Genomic DNA, 17,398 nt, shown 5'->3' on the forward strand with positions numbered 1-17,398 from the left:
GCCACCCAGCCACTCTACAGATCCACAGGGGGGTGGATATATGTGGTAGTATAGTTTGAAGTCTAGCTCCTCCCCTGAGGATCTTGGTCAATCTTTACAAACTTCTTATGGTTACATACCTACTGAATCATGAGTTGTAATTGATTGCAACATAGTTCGGAGCTGCAGTACTACATACAGTATGTAGTAAGGAAACCATGTTTTTGTAACCCAGAACAGCTCATTTGAGTAACCAGATAAAAACAATCCCTTGTAATCTATATTCTCTGTTATAGGTGGAACTGTTATTAACATCTATGGTAAAGGATTTAGCCAGAATACATCCATAATTTCCATATCTGTTGGGCATGAACCATGTGCACTATTGAAGACCACAGATGAGATGATCACCTGTCAGACACCACCATACCGATTAGATGACCTTGACCTGATGAACATCACCGTTCCTCTTATTGTTTTCATTACAAATATGACTCACAAAGAAATAATTACAGATTCGCACATTATAGATGATGGGAACCTTACCTTTACTTATCATAGAGACTTCACTCCAACAATCTCTAATCTGTCCTGCTCTACTGAAAATGGAAGTCTCTGGTTGATCCTTCCAGAAGACATTTCGAGAGACTCCATCTTTCTTTTTGAGAATGCAAAGTCTCGGGTAGAATATGAAATATCCTACAATAATTTGCAGAACTCTGACTTTGCAATTTCTCTTGATCACTTCAGGGTTGGGAAATACATTATCAAGATTTATCAGGAGAATCTTGGATTTGCTAACATTACTTCAGAGAAGATGTTTGAGCTTGAGCCTATAGTGTCTTCGTTATCTCCACGAGAAGGTCCATCTTGTGGTGGAACCATTTTAAATCTTTCTGGATCTTTCTTTAAAATCAGTAATAGTTCTATTTATGTGCAACTCTCCCAGGATTATGAGTGCATTCTTCTGAGTGTTAGTAAGGATACAGTTAGCTGTGTCCTCCAGGTCAGTGGCAACGTCAGCTTATTGATTCCCATATACATTAATGTATCGGTGATTGTCAATGGAATCCCTGGACTCTGTGAACGAAATTGCTCCTTGACTTTGGTTCCAGAACAGACTTCCATAATAAAGTATATTCTTCCAAGACTTCAAAGATTGACCTATGTTCTAGATATTTTTGGTGAGAGGTTGAACAAGAACCTCCATATTGTTGTGGACAAAAGTCAAAGGTGTTATGTGGTATCGTGGAATGAGACATTGTTCACATGTCAACTAGAAGTTCTCATTTCTCCAGGGACTCATATAGTCAGTTTCCCATTTGCCGGAGATGGACATTCATGTTTGTCACTAAAACCCTTTAAGTTTTCCATCAAACCTCAAGTGATATCATTAAATCCTCAGTATTTTGGTGTTAATGGTGGAGGCTCTTTGACAATAGAAGGGTCTGGACTTCAAGGTTTGAACTTCACCCTAGTTTTCTTAGGAAAAGCTCATCATTGTCGGATAACCAGTGCTAATAATACTGTAGTCAAATGTATTGTTCCCCCAGAAAATGGAACCATGACCATAACAATCCAAGTGGACGGTGACAGTTACAACGGTGGAAATGTCTATCTCGCAGAATCATATACACCCATGGTCCATTGTGTCCTACAGAATGGCTTGACGTTGAGGTTTGAAGTATCCGAGATCTCATCCATTGATAATGTTGACCTCACAGTTGGCAATTACAGATGCACCAACATTTCTGGAAACTCTACATGGATACAATGCTCTATCCCTCAACTACCAGCTGGGGTTTATAAAATCAAATTTCTTGATGGCCAAAGAGGATGGGCAAGGTCAAATATTACTGTGACGTTTCCACTTAAGGTCACCTCGCTGAAGAATAACATTGGTGAGTAAACACTTTAAAGTATTTTTTGCAGTTTTTTTGCCAATATCCTCTCAATTGGTCTAGACAATACAATGCCATGGACAGACTTATTGTCAAAATTGTGTCATTTTTGGTCACAAATTTTGGGATGCCATACCATGAGTAGCATGTTGGTGGAACTTGACAGGTCATTTTATTAATATTTTATTGCCTTATTGCTTGTAGACTGTATGGAGGAGTACAGGACTCTCCATATCTTTGGAACTGGCTTTTCTCCTGGAAACACCTCGGTTACAATCTGTGGTTCTCCATGTGAAGTGTCTGACGACCGTACAACAGCCACAGATATCTACTGCTCCAACTGGAAATTCAATAGTAAGTCCATAAAATTCATGAAAACTTCCATGGATCACAATGTATCACCCAAAAACTCAATGGTGTATGTATCAGAAAGGCAGATAATGTGGCCCCTAGAGAGTGGGAGCCCATATTGGGTTGACACTTGACTTAAAGGTTCGCATATTATAAAGTGAGATCATAAAGAGACTAGATTCCTAGTTGACAAGGGTCCATCCTCTATGACCACCACTGAGAATTAGTGTATGAGTTCCCCTGCAAAGTGGGTAGTTTGTGTACCACTGCCTCACATGGCACTTTCTACATCAACCCCAATGGTTGAAATAAATGGGGGAAAAGATGGGTCCCATTATAATCTTGCTATAGGACTATGATAGTCAGAAGGTGGCATATGCAAATGTTTTTTTTTTCCTTGAAGAGTTCTTTAGCTGAGCAAAGAGAATTATGGTTCCCCCTCTCTATTGATTAAAGAGGACCTGTCACCCATAATTTCGGCACTAGGAGCTGCTTACTTTAACAAAGAATGCCGCTATCTAACACTGCGGCGGAGTACAATGTACTGCCTCTTCCCCGGACAACCCCGCTCGCTCCATAGGGTGGCAGTGACTGTCATGCAGCAGTCACCACCCCTAACCACGCCCCAGCCCCGCCCCCTCATGAATACATCGGACCGCTTGGGTCCAACGATTACATTGTACTCCGCCGCAGTGTTAGATAGCAGCGTTCTAACACTGCGGCGTTTGTTTAAGCACTAGGAGCTGCTTACTTTAGTGCCGAAATTATGGGTGACAGGTCTTCTTTAATCAATGAGTTTTTAAAATTCCATAAACCATGGTCAAGTCAAGCTATTGCATTAATGGTAGGAATTGTTAGAGGAATGTCCATGTGTCCAAGAAGACCACATGAATATCCCAAGATGTTGTGATCTCATGAAGGTCATATGTAAAGGTTTTTATGATGTTCAAATGCCTAAGAAGGCCATGTGGAAGGATTGTGTGATGATCAACAAAGAAGGCCAGATTAAGTGGTTCTGATGATGTCCATGTGCCCAACGGCCAAATTAAGTGGTTTTTAAGAGGTATGTCCATGTGCACAAGAAGGCCACATGGATAGATTGTTGTCGATGTGTCTAAAAAGAACATAGTTTGATGGTGCTCATGTGGCCAAGATGGTCACATGTACAGGTTTTGATGATGTTTATGTACCCGAGAAGATCACATTGACAGACTTCGATGATCCTTATGGACGCAAGAAGGTCATATAAAGTGGTTTTGATGATGTCCATGTAACCATAAAGGACATATGGACAGGTTTTTTATTATAGTTTATACGGTTGAAAAAAGACACTTGTCCATCAAATTCAACCAAGGAAGGGAAGGGATTGGATGAGGAAGGGATTTAGGGGAAACAATCCTATATATCATAACCATCAATGTTATTTAGGTGTAAAAAGGCATCTAGACCCTTCTTGAAGCTCTCTCCTGTCCCTGCTGTGACCAGTGCCTGAGGCAGGCTATTCCACAGATTGACAGTTCACATAGTAAAAAAGCCCTGTCGTCCCCGGTGATTAAACCTTGTTTTCTCCAGACAGAGACAGTGCCCCCCCCCCGTCTTTTGATTTGATTTAATCTGAAACAACTTACCACCATATTTTTTGTATAGACCATTCATATATTTACATAAATTAATCATGTCCCCTCGTAGTCGTCTCTTTTATGATGTCTATGTGCCAGAGAAGGCCATGTGAATGGGTTTAATGGGTATAATATCTCGCCATAAACCATAGAGACATGTTTGGACAACCTTGTGAGAGGCTCATGTCTCGTGTCTGTACTGATCTCACTTCTTGGCTGTTTCGAGTCTGAGAAAAGGAACACGACGCGGGTCGACGCGGTTTGCAAATGATGGGAAATAAGATGCCACCGCTTCTCTCCCGTGGGAAAAAATAACATGACTTTTTGCCGTGTTTGAACAATGAATTACGTGTTTGGGGTGAACAGCAGGAAACAAATATCTGCGGCTGCCAAGTACAACACAAGCAACGAGAGGTTAATTAAAATCGGGTAACGAGTCTGCGTGATCAGAGGTAGGGAAACGCAACGTTTCTATACAGTCATTATATCATAGCTGGGTATTCCCACAGGACGCACATGCTGAGGTATGTAGCATTGTGGATCCCACAGTACATTATAGTGAGGCTCTTAAAGGGACGGTACCATGATGTGTTTGTTATTTGGCAGATTTCATGATTATATCACACTGTGTAAATAAATCTACTGTCTATGAGATACAGAGACACAATGTAATGACACATTCAGCTCCAGACACAACCTGAATTAAGATCCCATTGACTAGACTGGTGTACGAGGAGAGACTGAGCTTGTGGAAAATCGGTTACATTTATAGGCGCCTTCATGCAATTTTGCATCAAAGTATAACATTTTGTTAAAAAAAAAAAAGACATGTTCACAAATATACACATAAAGATAAGGGATTTTTGCTAAACTGAAAAATTAATTGCTAAAATCTCTGTTATCCAGATGTGTATATATATATATGTATTAAAATGTGTAACCTCACGTTGCTTGTTGTCTAAGCTCTATAGTAGTGTCCTCATATGTAGTAATGTGTCTGGTCAGTAGTGGATAACAATATGGGCAGTTATGGGGGAAGCTCCGGGGACCCATGGCCACCCCTAACCCCCCCACCAAGTTTGATACCACCCTGTATAGATAATAAAGAAAGGGAGTTTCTGCCCTGAAATCCTCACACTGGTTTGCTGCTGGCTCTCGACATATATGTATAAAAGAGCCTTTTCAGGACCTTTAAAGGTCAACTAAAGGTCCTTAAACTTCAGAACTTAAAGCGTACAGGAGAAATCCCATTATTTTCCCAAGAAGCTTGGTTCTGGTACTGTATGTAGGCATTATAGACATAATACTTGAGGGAGGGTCAACATTTTTATCCAGCCCAAGGCTCATTGCAATCTTTATCTTCCCTCCCATGTTTCGTTGTTAAGAAGGGTTGTGATAGGATGAAAAGTTCCTGTATAACCTCCTGGTGATGTTGGTGCCTGTAACATATTGGGATTGGTGAGAGGAGAGATAAACGTTTCTGTATCACGCCCTGGTATCTATGATTTGGTGTACTTGCCAATAGATGGCCAGAAGTGTATTTTCTCAACAACACAGTTGACCTTTGTGACCTGGGACTAAAGTTCAGCTAATTTCCAACATCCAGAGAGCTTCCCCAAAGGTCACAGCGGGCAGAGAGGTCAGTCTGTAACTAGGGGTCGTCGTGTGTTCATAAGTCGGGGACGGGATGTTGTTGTGTAATTGCATCACATTTGGTACTATAGCAAAAACTGTAAATGTAAATTGTGGATCAATATCTGCAGAGAATTTTTTGTACATTTTTTACCAAAACATTTATTATACAGCCTTCCCATAGAGCCCCAAAGTTTTCCAGAATCCTTAATATTTCCTGAAATGCTGGGTAATAGCAGTGGCCACTAGGTGTCAGTGAAAGAATGTCCTTTTTTCCTTCCCCTTGCTCTGCCATATAATAGAATATTATGGGGACAATGTAACACTACTTATCGTTGAGCCTTCGCATCATTGGGAGGGCCGGGTGCCGCTTCACCATGAGGCTACCGGTTATGCCAAGGTTATCTGTGTGATCCAGAACACAACAACAGCCTTACGAAGAGTTTTTTTTTTACAGTTCCACTTGTGTTGCTATTTTGTTCCTTATATAACTTTAAAGGGAACCTACCACCACAAATCTACCTATAAAGGTAGATTGGGTGGTAGGTGGATCATTGGGACGTGAGGATAGCCCTTTTAAGGGCTAATCCTCACGTCCCTGCACTTTTTTGAGAACTTTAATTTGATATTTATTCAAATGTACTTATGTGGCTACCGGGGCGTGGAGTAGCCGCTTATGAGATTACACGAGGCGGCTACTCCACGCCCCGGTAGCCACTTTACTCCTCCTACTCACCCATCTTCGGCGCGCAGCTCCGCGTAGCTGCGCGCCCTCGTCCGGCGAGCCTGCCGTCTGCGCATGCGCAGAAGAGCAGGCCCGCGCCTGCGCGGTCACAACTCCGAAACAGGCGCGGGCCTGCTCTTCTGCGCATGCGCAGACGGCAGGCTCGCCGGACGAGGGCGCGCAGCTACGCGGAGCTGCGCGCCGAAGATGGGTGAGTAGGAGGAGTAAAGTGGCTACCGGGGCGTGGAGTAGCCGCCTCGTGTAATCTCATAAGCGGCTACTCCACGCCCCGGTAGCCACATAAGTACATTTGAATAAATATCAAATTAAAGTTCTCAAAAAAGTGCAGGGACGTGAGGATTAGCCCTTAAAAGGGCTATCCTCACGTCCCAATGATCCACCTACCACCCAATCTACCTTTATAGGTAGATTTGTGGTGGTAGGTGCCCTTTAATGAGTCGTCTAAGTTGTTGATACATTTTTTACCCCAGGCAACCCTAGGATTGCCCTAGCATGGCTGCTGCTTTGCTCTTGAGTTGTCCACCCTTTACTGTACTCTCGACAGTTTGTTCCATTTCTGTCCTGGTGGACCTTCTGCTGAAGACCAACTGAACCGCACTACTACTGTGCCAGCGCTATTGCCGGTAATCCATTACTACTGTATCCTGGGGACCCAACCTTGAGATCCTCCAGCAGAAAAGTTGACTTCGTCCACCCAAGGCGTTGACCACCTACCACCGAGTATAAGAAACTACTGCTAGTGTGGTACAGAGCAAGTTGTGCTAAACATCAACACAATTTTTATATGTTTTTGTGGGATTTTTTTTTTATAAAGAACCAGTTGCATGTGCAAATTTAGGACATGGTGCACCCGAGAAGTTCTTTGGATACCTAAAAATTATTCTTCTCCTCCGGAGGTCTCCTCTGCCAGTCCCGACCTTTCTAGCAAAAAGCGATGTGCGATATGCTCTGATTCCTGTGGTTCCCTCCTTTTAACGTTGCCCTCCAAAATTTGGGGATTTATCCAGGATGACTCGTTGACATAGTCAACGTATCGAAGTCTGGAAGGACATTTAGTACCATTATGATTAATTTCCTCTTCTGCAGGATCGACACTGTGGGATTATAGGACTTGATGGAGCGGTGTCTTTATTGTACGTGATCTATGGGTGAAGACCTAGACTAAACATCTCAGGTTCGTGACCATAACAAATACAGATAAAACCAGATGCCATCATAAAACAAGGCGACAAATCACACAAAGCAAACAACATTTCATAGAGTTGCGTCCGTGCTGCAGTTATAGGCCCTTTCTATTACAGTCGGGTAAAATATTTTGCTCGGAAAACATCTTCATACAATATTTATTAATGCCAACCTGCGAGCATCATCGGCAGCTGGGCCCGCGACAAAAGAATTATCATTCAAGGAAATCTCTTGTCATCTCGGCAGCATGTGATGATATGAAAAAGACCCCGGCTGGCAGAGAATACGGAGCTGCGCGCCACAGCAGTTATGCAAAATATCTCTAATCCCATTGTTTTCCAGCTGTCTGCGTCCCGACCACAAGAGGTCGGCTTGTTCCCACTCCATCTGGACAGAAACGTCTCTGCAGGAGCTGAGGAAACTGTCAGACGAGGGGAGAGGAACCAGAGGAGAGAAGCAGCTACAGCACAACCTTCCCAAACTGCTCCTGATCACTAATGTGCAGAGAATTTATTGGGTTATTTTTGTCACAGTTAAAAATCAACAATAATTTGGAAAACACAAATCCCTAAGGGCTTTTACTGTCCTGGTTCACCTGATTCTCTAACTTTCTGGCCACCATATCTTTACCTCCTGGTACATCTTTGGTGGGACTTTCCTATATTGATTCCGGATGGGCGCAGCTTTGGCGGTAGAGATTTTGTGTTCAGTGGATATAACACACCCGAAGTCTTCATCATGTCTTGAGAGGGAAGAGTGTCTTCCAGAAGCTTCTGCTTTTTCCAGGCCAGGGTCTAGGAATCCATCGACCTTGACTTAACCATTCCACTTGCTTGGTCTCTCTTTGATGAACCTTCACGGCATTGGTCCAAGCTGATTTCCCATCTGGCTGAAGCTATTCCAACTGTATTTCCATGAATGGCCAAATCATTGGGGCACATTTAGTTACCCGGCCGCTGCAGTTCACCGAAAGTACATTGTGCCACAATTTTGCGCGCCCCCCGGATTTGTGTTGCATGGAAGCCAGCGCAGCTGCGCCACAAAAGGATCGCGTGCGCCAAAATCCCAGTGCACACACATCTTAAATACCTGTTCGAGCCGTGCAATACCTGAAAAAGGTGCACAGTCCGACGAAAGAGCAGCACGTGACCCTTATTAAATGAGCCCCATTGTCTGAGACACAGAGGTCGCATATCAGCATGCTCTCATGCTGGGGTGGCTGCATGGTGGGTACCTGGGGTACCAGTGGTGGGAGCCTGGGGTACCAGGATTGGTATACATTTGTCCCTGAGAAGATAGCTAGGTCAGGACATTCAACTCCTACCGGCAGCATTAACATTTTTCCCTGTCATTGCAGGATCTTTACTGGGGCCCTCAGTGCTACCTTCACTTATCCAAGAGGCCGTCCAAACATAGCGCTCTTTTGTAAACTGCAGCTTCTTACTATTTGCGTAGAACTTTCTGGATTATTTATTGTGTGGTAGCCCACTGCAATATATAGGCTTTTCTTTGAATGGGTTTTCCCATGAAATAATTTAGGCCCTATCCACAGATAACGAGAACAGAGCGTCCAATGTACCTCTGTCGGACCCCTCATCGGTCACTGAAATGAGCGGAGCAGTTGGCCACGCCGCACTCGGCAATCTCCATCAGCTCAATAGAGATAAATGGGGCAGAACGGACATACACAGCCAGCTGCTTAGCTCATCTTGGGGAGCAATGTGCGGTACGACGGAGGTACATCGAACCCCGCCGGACCCCCATTCTCATAATCTGTGGGGGTCTCATCACTGAGCCCACCACCGATCAGCAAATTAGGACCTATCCTGTAGATAGGGCCACATTTGTTTTGTAAGAAAACCTCTTTAACATAGAAATGATGGTCCAATTCTTTCAGCACATTCATACCCAGAATTTCATCTCATCCTCAGACTGATCACACTCTCATCTTCCCGATTCCAGGCTGAAAAAGAAGTACAGAGGTTGGGCGCACACCAAGTAGTGATTCACTCACATCGAGTATGGTAAAAGTTTATTTTAATTAAAAAAGATGAAACACAACGCGTTTCGGGGACAAGGATGGACCCCCTTTATCAAGTGGGAAGGCCTTCCTCCCCTACGAGCAGGAGTCAGCAGGGGGGGCCAGAAAAATTTCCACTTGAAAAAGTGGTCCAGCGTTGTCCCCAAAATGCATTGCTAATTTTTCAAATCTTTTTTCAATAAAATAGATCAGGCTGCACTGTACCCTACACTCCGTACCCTTTCAGTCCAGTCTTGCAGCGACCTAGGAAACATAAAGGGAAATAATCCTGCGCGCTCTCTGACCAGTGACGGCAGACCAGGATTTAGGGGAACAGACGGGGCAGTCTGTCACACAGACCTTGCATACTGAACAATTGCTAAAAGGAAAGAAAAACAAACAAGCGCTCCCTGGTGCAATAAATTTTAGGATTGTCCACTATCGTCTAAAAAAGTAGCGCGCTCACCTTTAAACGTTGTGCAAGCAGCCACAACACTGTGGGGTCACGCATCGGATGCAGCCAAGTCCTCGCCGGTTGGGGAACACCGGGTAAGATGCAGATCTGACGAAACGCGTTGCCTTATTTCATATTTTACTTGATTTTATTTATTTATAATAAAATAATTTAATTTTGGATGGGAGAAGCGCCGTGAATATAGTCCTATTTTTTTACCCGTATCCGTGAGGACGGAGGTGAACCCCTGCCCTCCGGACACTTTTTGCATACCGAACAATGTGGTGTTTGCCACCTGCTCTGGTTCGCCATGTTCCTGCTGCAGCCAGAGGGAGGTGAGAAAACAATATATAGAAATTTCCCTTGTTTTATTTTTTCTTTAATTGCAGTTTTATAAAGATGTTTTTGCACATTCTTTGGTTCCAGGTGACCTCGGCTCAGAGCTCGTACTGGTGGCCTTGCTTGGCGCGGGCAGCAGGTGTAGCACAGATTTCCTGTGAATATTTCATGAATCTGAATTATTTACTTTCACCTTGGCAGGTTCCTGGTCCTTCCTGTGTGACTTGATGTTTGAGGCCGGGGCACGGTGCCATGAGAAACACAACACGTTCATTCGCTGTGATGTAACCGTGCGAGCGGGAGACCTGCTGGTGACAAGATCTTTGGCTTATCTCCATGTTTGTCATTGTAGCCGGGAATATGACGCCCGTCTGGTGCCAGCTGACAATGGCGCGGCACATGTAGCACACTTCACTGGACTGTTCATCAGGTATGAAGATACGTTCTGCAGCCCAAATATTCCATATACTCTGTATTTTAGTGGTAGACAACCACCAGGGGGTTGGGCGGTCAACTGGCTTCACACCAAAGCAAAATCGGGAGTTCCATGTATAATCACACAATACAGGCCTAACATGGGGATAGGGTCCTATTCCGGTGTGCCACAGACTTTTGCAAATTTTGGAAAATTTTTGTAGATTTCTATTTGCTCAAGTAGGAAGTACTACAAGTTCCCAGATTTCCAGAACAATGAGAGGGATAAAGTTACTACACACCAGTATTTGCATTCTACATTGTTGAGCAGTTGTTTCATTCTTCAGGCTCTTTTCTAAGCAGGATGATATAGAGAAGAAATTACATATACCAATCAGAATAAGGTATTTAAAGGGAAATAGAAAACTTACCATTGGCTGCAGCAGCTGCTTTCAGTGGTTGTTTGGTCAACTGGCTTCACAACAAGGAAAAATTGGAGTTCTATGTTTAATCACATGATACATGCCTTACATGGGGATCGGGTCCCATTCCAGTGTGCCACACAGACTTTTGCAAATTTTGGAAATTTTTTTGTGCTTTCCATCTGCTCGACAAGTTCTCGCAATCCCAGATTTCTAGCACAGTGAGAGGAATAAAGGTACTACATGCCAGTATTTGTATTCTGCATTGTTAAGCAGTTTTTCCTTCTGCAGGATCTTTTTCAGATTCTCAGTTTATTCGCAGTTGTGGGGAGAGGGGAGGGTGGCCACTAGAAGCTAAGTTGCTTCCCTTTCACTGAAACATCTGTAGGATCCTATAGGACATTGTAGATAAGTAGTAGTCTGTACCGATGTGTGTAAAGCATTTGGACAGAGACATAAAACTTACCAATGGCTGCAGCAGACTCTGTCAGTGCATGTGTCTCTCCTCTCTCACTCAAATGCCTGAGAAGTATCATATAGGACATCATGGGTAGATAATGTACCGTACTGATAAGAATAAAGTATTTGGTGTAAGATATAAAACTTACAGTTAGCTGCAGCAGCTTACATCTGTGCCTCTATCTGTGCATATGTTTCTCCTTTCTTTCTTAAATGCCTGAGCAGGTTCACACAAGGCATCACACAATGATTCACACAAGGTAAATGATCTGTACTGATAATAAGAAAGCATTTGAAGTGAAATATAAAACTTTCCATTAGCTGCAGCAGCCACTTTAACTGCTTGTGTCCATACTCTCACACATAGAGAAAAAATGACCTATACCAATCAGAATAAAGCATTTGAAGGGAAATATAAAACTTATTGGCTGCAGCAGCCGCTTTCAGTGATTGTGTCTCTACTCTCACACTCAGATGCCTAAGAAGGATCATATAGAGCATTAAATAGAGAAAATTACCTGTAGTAATAAGAATAAAGAATATGGAGTGAGATATAAAACTTACCATTAGCTGCATCATCTTCTGTCTGTGTATGTGACTCTCCTCTCTCACTCAGATGCCAAAGCAGGATCATATAGGGCATCATAGAGAGGCAATGACCTGTACTGATAAGAATAAAGCATCTGGAATTAAATAAAAAATGACTATTGGCTGCAGCAGCTACTTTCAGTGCTTGTATCTCTACTCTCACACTTAGATGGCTAAGCAACATCATACTGGGCATCAAAGAGAGGAAATTAGCAGTACTAATAAATAATTAAATAATATGGAGTGAGATATAAAACTTACCATTGCCTGCAGCAGCTTCTGTTTGTGCCCCAGTCTGTGTATATCATGTCTGTCCTTTGTCACTTAGATGCCTAAGTAGGATCATATAGGGCATCAAAGAGCGGTGATGCCATCATATGAATAAAGCATTTGCAGTGAAATATAAAACTTTTTATTAACTACAGCATCCTCTTTCATGGGTCTCTACTTTCTTACTCTGAAGCAGAAGGATCATATAGGGTATTGTAGAGAACTTTTGAGCAGTATTGATGTGAAACTAGTAACTATGAGACGCTAAAGCATTCACTATTAGCTTACGTCTGTTTCCATGCCTTCACTTCTCTCTGTTGGTTCCCCCCATCCTTCTCCACAAACTTTAATGGGCAGCTGTAATTTGATACATCACTGAGCTGACATGTCACATCTTGGGAGACATATTGCACAGAGATTTTAGATGGAGTAAGATGCTGGGACTCAGTGGTGCAGCTCATAACATGCTTGATACTCGGAACTTCTACTGTCAGTTTAGGTAGTTATCAGATTACAGCTTCCCATATTAGTCTGTAGAGAGGGAAGGGGAATGAGGACCAATGGAGAGAGAAGCGGAGACAAGAAAACTAGTAGTGCAACTAATAGTGAATGTTTTGTCTGTCTCGACTACTAGTTTATCATCAGGTCATTAGTACTGATTAGAGACACACAGGCAGAGGCTGCTGCAGCTAATGGTAAGTTATATGTCTCACTCCATATTCAATTCACAAGTACATGTCAATACTTCTTTCCAATGTCCTAAATGTCCCTGCTGCTGCCTTTGAGTAAGGGAGCTGAGACACAGAGAGAGGCTGCTGCAGCTCATGGTAAGTTATATGTCTCACTCCATATTCAATTCACAAGTACATGTCAATACTTCTTTCCAATGTCCTAAATGTCCCTGCTGCTGCCTTTGAGTAAGGGAGCTGAGACACAGAGAGAGGCTGCTGCAGCTCATGGTAAGTTATATGTCTCACTCCATATTCAGTCCACAAGTACATTTCAATACTTCTTTCCAATGACCTAAATGGCCCTGCTGCTGCCTTTGAGTAAGAGCGCTGAGACACAGAGAGCGGCTGCTGCTGCAGCTAATGGTAAGTTTTAAGTCTGACTACAAATGGTTTGTTCACATCAATACAGGTTATTTCTTCTCTATATTTTCCTTTATGATGCTGATAGATAGATAGATAGATAGAACATGTGGTAATCTGATTTCTTATACTGTATGCTGCTATAATACTGTATTGAAATATAAGGGTTTCTTTATGCTGTTCTTATCTATTAAAGTCTGCCACAGAACTGGAAGGGTTAATAGAGCATGATTGGGCGTGTCCATTGGTCTACAAATCAAGCATGGAAAACCAGGAATACTTACTTATTCACTCACCGGCCACTTTATTAGGTACACCTGTCCAACTGCTCATTAACACTTAATTTCTAATCAGCCAATCACATGGCGGCAACTCAGTGCATTTAGGCATGTAGACATGGTCAAGACAATCTCCTGCAGTTCTCCCGAGCATCAGTATGGGGAAGAAAGGTGATTTGATGCCTTTGAACGTGGCATGGTTGTTGGTGCCAGAAGGGCTGGTCTGAGTATTTCAGAAACTGCTGATCTCCTGGGATTTTCACGCACAACCATCTCTAGGGTTTACAGAGAATGGTCCGAAAAAGAAAAAACATCCAGTGAGCGGCAGTTCTGTGGGCGGAAATGCCTTGTTGATGCCAGAGGTCAGAGGAGAATGGGCAGACTGGTTCGAGCTGATAGAAAGGCAACAGTGACTCAAATTGCCACCCGTTACAACCAAGGTAGGCAGAAGAGCATCTCTGAATGCACAGTACGTCCAACTTTGAGGCAGATGGGCTACAGCAGCAGAACACCACACCGGGTGCCACTCCTTTCAGCTAAGAACAGAAAACTGAGGCTACAATTTGCACAAGCTCATCGAAATTGGACAGTAGAAGATTGGAAAAACGTTGCCTGGTCTGATGAGTCTCGATTTCTGCTGCGACATTCGGATGGTAGGGTCAGAATTTGGCGTCAACAACATGAAAGCATGGATCCATCCTGCCTTGTATCAGCGGTTCAGGCTAGTGGTGGTGGTGTCATGGTGTGGGGAATATTTTCTTGGCACTCTTTGGGCCCCTTGGTACAATGCCACAGCCTACCTGAGTATTGTTGCTGCCCATGTCCATCCCTTTATGAGCACAATGTACCCTGTAACATCTGATGGCTACTTTCAGCAGGATAATGCGCCATGTCATAAAGCTGGAATCATCTCAGACTGGTTTCTTGAACATGACAATGAGGTCACTGGACTCAAATGGCCTCCACAGTCACCAGATCTCAATCCAATAGAGCATCTTTGGGATGTGGTGGAACGGGAGATTTGCATCATGGATGTGCAGCCGACAAATCTGCGGCAACTGTGTGATGCCATCATGTCAATATGGACCAAAATCTCTGAGGAGCTTCCAGCACCTTGTTGTATCTATGCCACGAAGAATTGAGGCAGTTCTGAAGGCAAAAGGGGGTCCAACCCGTTACTAGCATGGTGTACCTAATAAAGTGGCCGGTGAGTGTAGATCCAGGCACTGTTACTGTGGTAATCTTCTTATATTAGTTATCCATGGCCTCCTGCCTTCTAAAATCAACTTTCTAAAATTATGCTATTGATGTGTTAACAGAGCCCCTGCGTGTTGAAGCTTCACAGGCAGTTACATTGTCTCCCCCCTGCTACCTCAGCACTCTCCCTTCTGCCTGATATAATCACACTGAGTGAGAGGGAGGGGAGTGCTTTGGTAACGCAACCAGAGCCCTTAAGGCTAATTAGCATAATTTTTAACATTGATTTTAGAAAGACGGAGGTCATGGATAACAAATATAAGAAGATTACCACAGTCCCGGTGCCTGGATCTATGAGTAATGTGCCTGGTTTATCAGAATGGATTTTGATGGTAGATTTGCTTTAAAGTATCCGACAACTGCGTCCTGTACGTGTGCGGTGGGCGCCAATGGAAGGTTAGTTTTTGTCCATGGTATGCCTATAGACACCATGTAGCTGTAGTATCATAACCGGATCGTGTACACGAGTCCACAGCGAGGCTAAATGGCACCACCGATATCCTCATGGGGTACAGTGACAATTAGCGCCTGATGCAGGAAGCAATTAATTACAGGCAGTAAGTGCGGGGGAGGGGGGGGCGCAGGGCAGGCGGTATTATTATTATTACTACGTGCCAGCAAAAAACTGCCGGGCAGTGAAAGGGTTATGCCATTAAATACTACAATTCTAATTAAAAGCCCGCTAACTCTAATTAGCGGCTTCCGAGAGTTAATTAAAATCAATTAACCCCTTCAGGTCAGCAAGAAATAAAATACATCTATATCGGGAAGGAGGGGGAGGCGGCTGAGCATCAAAAATTTGGTCCATACCCAAAGGAGAAATATAGAAAGCAGGGACTTCCGTGTTTATGGGGGGTAAGATCAGGCCTGTAGGGCAACATAGACGATCAAATACAGAGAAACTGTCAGCAGGTAGGACCATCCGGTACTATAGTCATTCTTAGTTACTGGCCCTGTAGATCTGTGTAGTCATAGGATTGATCACAGTCCTGCTGCTACTAACAACACACAGGGAGGTGCGATTACACAGATCTCCAGGGACAGTACCTAAATATGCTGACAGATTCCCTTCCGGGAACGTATTGAACGTAATAGTACTGCGCTTACGGAAGTGATTTCCGGCAAACCGCAGTACTATTAGGTCCAGGTTCTGGCACCAGCTACCAAGCAGAACCAGTACCAGAAGCTGCGGGAATCACTTATATACGACACCCAACATCGGAGCCAACTCTTATCGTGGGTGCTACTCACTTGAAACCGTGGTCAAACATAACCACGGTGTCCAAGGGGAATGCAAGCCCCCTCCTCCCTGGATCGGACCACTGTGACTTACCTGGGGGACCCGATCCTTCCCCTGGCAGACCAGAACTCCAATGTGTACCCAGGGGGCTGCCCAAATCCCTCTTCCGAGTCTATTACATTGCACTGCACTACAAGCATCGCTTGTTCAAGCCTGAGTTTAAAAGAAGAAAAAATAGTGAAAAACATTTTTTAAATTAAATAACAAAAAGAGCAAAAGACCCTGAAACACTTCCCTTCCATAGAACTAACAACCAAAGTGTAAAAAAAACCACAAACAAATATTTGGTATCATAGAGCCCGTCACAATCTGTACAATTAATATGAATTATTGGACCCGTGCAGTGAGTGCTGCAAGAGGTAATTTTTCACAAAATTTTTAAAGGGGTTTACCCATGAAAGAAAGTTCTTAAATTTTAACCCCCTAGTGATGTTTACATAATAAAGATAATTTTGAACCCCTTACTTCACAATGTTACTCAGTTTTATTGCTGTTTTAGCTCCTATCATTCAGTGATAAGATTCCAGGGGATTCTCTAAGCAGACATTTCATGATTCCTCTAGTGCTGTGAGATGCTGTGAGCTGACAATGTGCTTAGATTATGAGGGTCCAGGCTTATATCCACTTTTATTTAGTTTCTGAACATTCTAATAGTATTTGACACATAGAAAGAGAAATGAGACAGATCATATAAATGAGATAGATAAATGACACAATGACACACACAACTCTATCTCAAATATAAAACACACGGAGCTCTGCTATGCCCCCTTCCCCTCGGATCCGGAGCTTATCTTGTCTGCAAAGTTTGTAGCTCATCTGCATGCTGCTGCTGCTGCTGGACAGGAAGTGTCGGTGTCTGTAGTACTCTCCGTCTCCCCCTGTAGTACAAGAGAAGCTATTTATTCCAGAAGAATCTGCCCAACCATAGTCAGGAGTTTATGGGCGTATCCAGGGACAACCAAAATATAAACACCAGGACTGATAGAGACAGCCTGGAATTATATCTGTGTACACTGTGTATATGTGTGTAATGTGTACATGTATGTCTAATGCCTGTGTATATGTGTGTAATGTGTATATGTGTGTAATGT

At 43.4% G+C, this 17,398-nt stretch overlaps 1 protein-coding gene across 1 annotated transcript in view; it reads left to right on the forward strand.

Moving 5' to 3' along the window:
• Positions 1 to 17,398, forward strand: part of PKHD1 (PKHD1 ciliary IPT domain containing fibrocystin/polyductin) — a 358,183-nt gene that overhangs the window by 39,748 nt on the left and 301,037 nt on the right. The window contains exons 32-34 of the mRNA XM_072143767.1: positions 276 to 1,880; positions 2,085 to 2,234; positions 10,427 to 10,655. Coding sequence (XP_071999868.1) covers positions 276 to 1,880; positions 2,085 to 2,234; positions 10,427 to 10,655 — 1,984 coding nt within the window. The remainder of the gene's footprint in view (positions 1 to 275; positions 1,881 to 2,084; positions 2,235 to 10,426; positions 10,656 to 17,398) is intronic.

This window comes from Engystomops pustulosus, chromosome 3 (genome assembly GCF_040894005.1).
Source record: "Engystomops pustulosus chromosome 3, aEngPut4.maternal, whole genome shotgun sequence".
Lineage (NCBI taxonomy): Eukaryota > Metazoa > Chordata > Amphibia > Anura > Leptodactylidae > Engystomops > Engystomops pustulosus.